At 49.1% G+C, this 2002-nt stretch overlaps 1 protein-coding gene across 1 annotated transcript; it reads right to left on the reverse strand.

Moving 5' to 3' along the window:
• Positions 1 to 567: 567 nt before the first annotated feature.
• LOC135536947 (uncharacterized) lies at positions 568 to 1283 on the reverse strand. The gene is made up of 2 exons (XM_064963165.1): positions 1275 to 1283; positions 568 to 1131 (listed from the first exon to the last, which is right to left on the reverse strand). Exons 1-2 carry the CDS (start codon positions 1281 to 1283, stop codon positions 568 to 570), a joined length of 573 nt encoding a protein of 190 aa, XP_064819237.1.
• Between the last annotated feature and the right edge of the window lie 719 nt (positions 1284 to 2002).

The following is a 2002-nucleotide window of genomic DNA, read 5'->3' on the forward strand; positions in this document are numbered from 1 at the left end:
TAAAATGACAGCTATGAACATTTCAGAGGTTTTACATTATACAACTTCACCATTGCAACAATATGTTGTTGTTTTTTTGTCGAGGCATTCACTGCAATAAAAACAGTCAAAAACAACTTAAGTGGTTTTTAAGGTCAGTCAGGAGAAAACATTTTGGAATCGTAAGCAAAACTGAGCATTCTGCTTAAAGTTCAAAGGTCATTTGGCCCAATAAATACACAGTAACTCCTTGTCAAGTTCTCACTAAAACGATTCAAGTCTAGGAGGTGGTAGCCTTCGATTTCACGAAATTCCCTTCCTTGTTTCCTCTGTTTTGTGCCTACTGAAAGCATTCCGGCATTTCTTCTGTAAGTCTAATTTTAAATTCTCAAGCAGAGGCCACACTGTTTCCAGTAACTCTCTGCCTACAGTATGTATATACCCCAGACACAGCAGCCCCAGCCAGCCCACTCAATATGTGTTATGCTACCACAGCTGACACTACTATTTGTACAATTGGTTTATTACAAAAGGACAATTGGTAAATATATATTTTTTGGTATATATGGGTGGCGGTGGGCTGGTTCTCTAGGGGCCTGGGGGTCTTGATAGCAGTGGTTGGTGAGAGTTGGATGTCTGGGTGCCTGGGGGTCTGGATGGTGAGAGGTGGATGTCTGGGGGTCTGGATGGTGAGAGGTGGATGTCTGGGGGTCTGGATGGTGAGAGGTGGATGTCTGGGGTCTCGGTGGTGAGAGGTGGATGTCTGGGGGTCTGGATGGTGAGAGGTGGATGTCTGGGGTCTCGGTGGTGAGAGGTGGATGTCTGGGGGTCTGGATGGTGAGGTGGATGTCTGGGGGTCTGGTTGGTGAGGTGGATGTCTGGGGGTCTGGTTGGTGAGAGGTGGATGTCTGGGTGCCTGGGGGTTTGGATGGTGAGAGGTGGATGTCTAGGGGTCTGGTTGGTGAGAGGTGGATGTCTGGGTGTCTGGATGGTGAGAGGTGGATGTCTAGGGGTCCTGGTTGGTGAGAGATGGATGTCCGGGGGTTTGGATGGTGATAGGTGGATGTCTAGGGTCTGGATGGTGAGGTGGATGTCTGGGGGGTTTGGATGGTGAGGTGGATGTCCGGGGTTTGGATGGTGATAGGTGGATGTCTAGGGGTCTGGATGGTGAGAGGTGGATGTCTGGGGGTTTGGATGGTGAGAGGTGGATGTCTGGGGCTCTGGGGGTTTGGATGGTGAGAGGTGGATGTCCGGGGGTCTGATGGTGAGAGGTGGTGTGTGCCTACTCCACCGACCATCGCCATCCAGGCCCTCAAGCCCACAGACCCAAACATCTCATTAAACTCAGTGCCAATACCAGGCTATTTAACATGTAACAGACTCTGTGAGCCAATACCAGGCTTTTAACATGTAACAGACTCTGTGAGCCAATACCAGGCTGTTTAACATGTAATAGACTCTCTGAGCCAATACCAGGCTGTTGGAACATGTAACAGACTCTCTGTGTAACAGGCTGTCTCAGTACTTAACCTGCTTAGGGCCCAGAACTCACTGAGAGCAGGAGGTGACTAGCTGAACACAGGGCTGATGATGAATCTGGGTTATTTTAGGTTCCTGTGGCTGTGGTGAGGTTCAGTAGATTTGAAATGTACTAGCACTCTCTCTGTTTCTCTCTCTCTGTTTCTCTCTCTGTTTCTCTCTCTGTTTCTCTCTCTGTCTCTCTCTCTCTCTCTCTCTTCTCTCTCTCTCTCTCTCTCTCTCTCAGCGTCTCTCTCTCTCTCTCTCTCTCTCTCTCTCTCTCTCTCTCTCTCTCTCTGTCTCTATCTCAGCGTCTCTCTCTCTCTCTCTCTCTCTCTCTGTCTCTATCTCAGCGTCTCTCTCTCTCTCTCTCTCTCTCTCTCTGTCTCTATCTCAGCGTCTCTCTCTCTCTCTCTCTCTCTCTGTCTCTATCTCAGCGTCTCTCTCTCTCTCTCTCTCTCTCTCTCTCTCTCTCTCTCTATCTCAGCGTCTTCTCTCTCTCTCT

The sequence above is a fragment of the Oncorhynchus masou genome, unplaced genomic scaffold (assembly GCF_036934945.1).
Source record: "Oncorhynchus masou masou isolate Uvic2021 unplaced genomic scaffold, UVic_Omas_1.1 unplaced_scaffold_6862, whole genome shotgun sequence".
Classification (NCBI taxonomy): domain Eukaryota; kingdom Metazoa; phylum Chordata; class Actinopteri; order Salmoniformes; family Salmonidae; genus Oncorhynchus; species Oncorhynchus masou.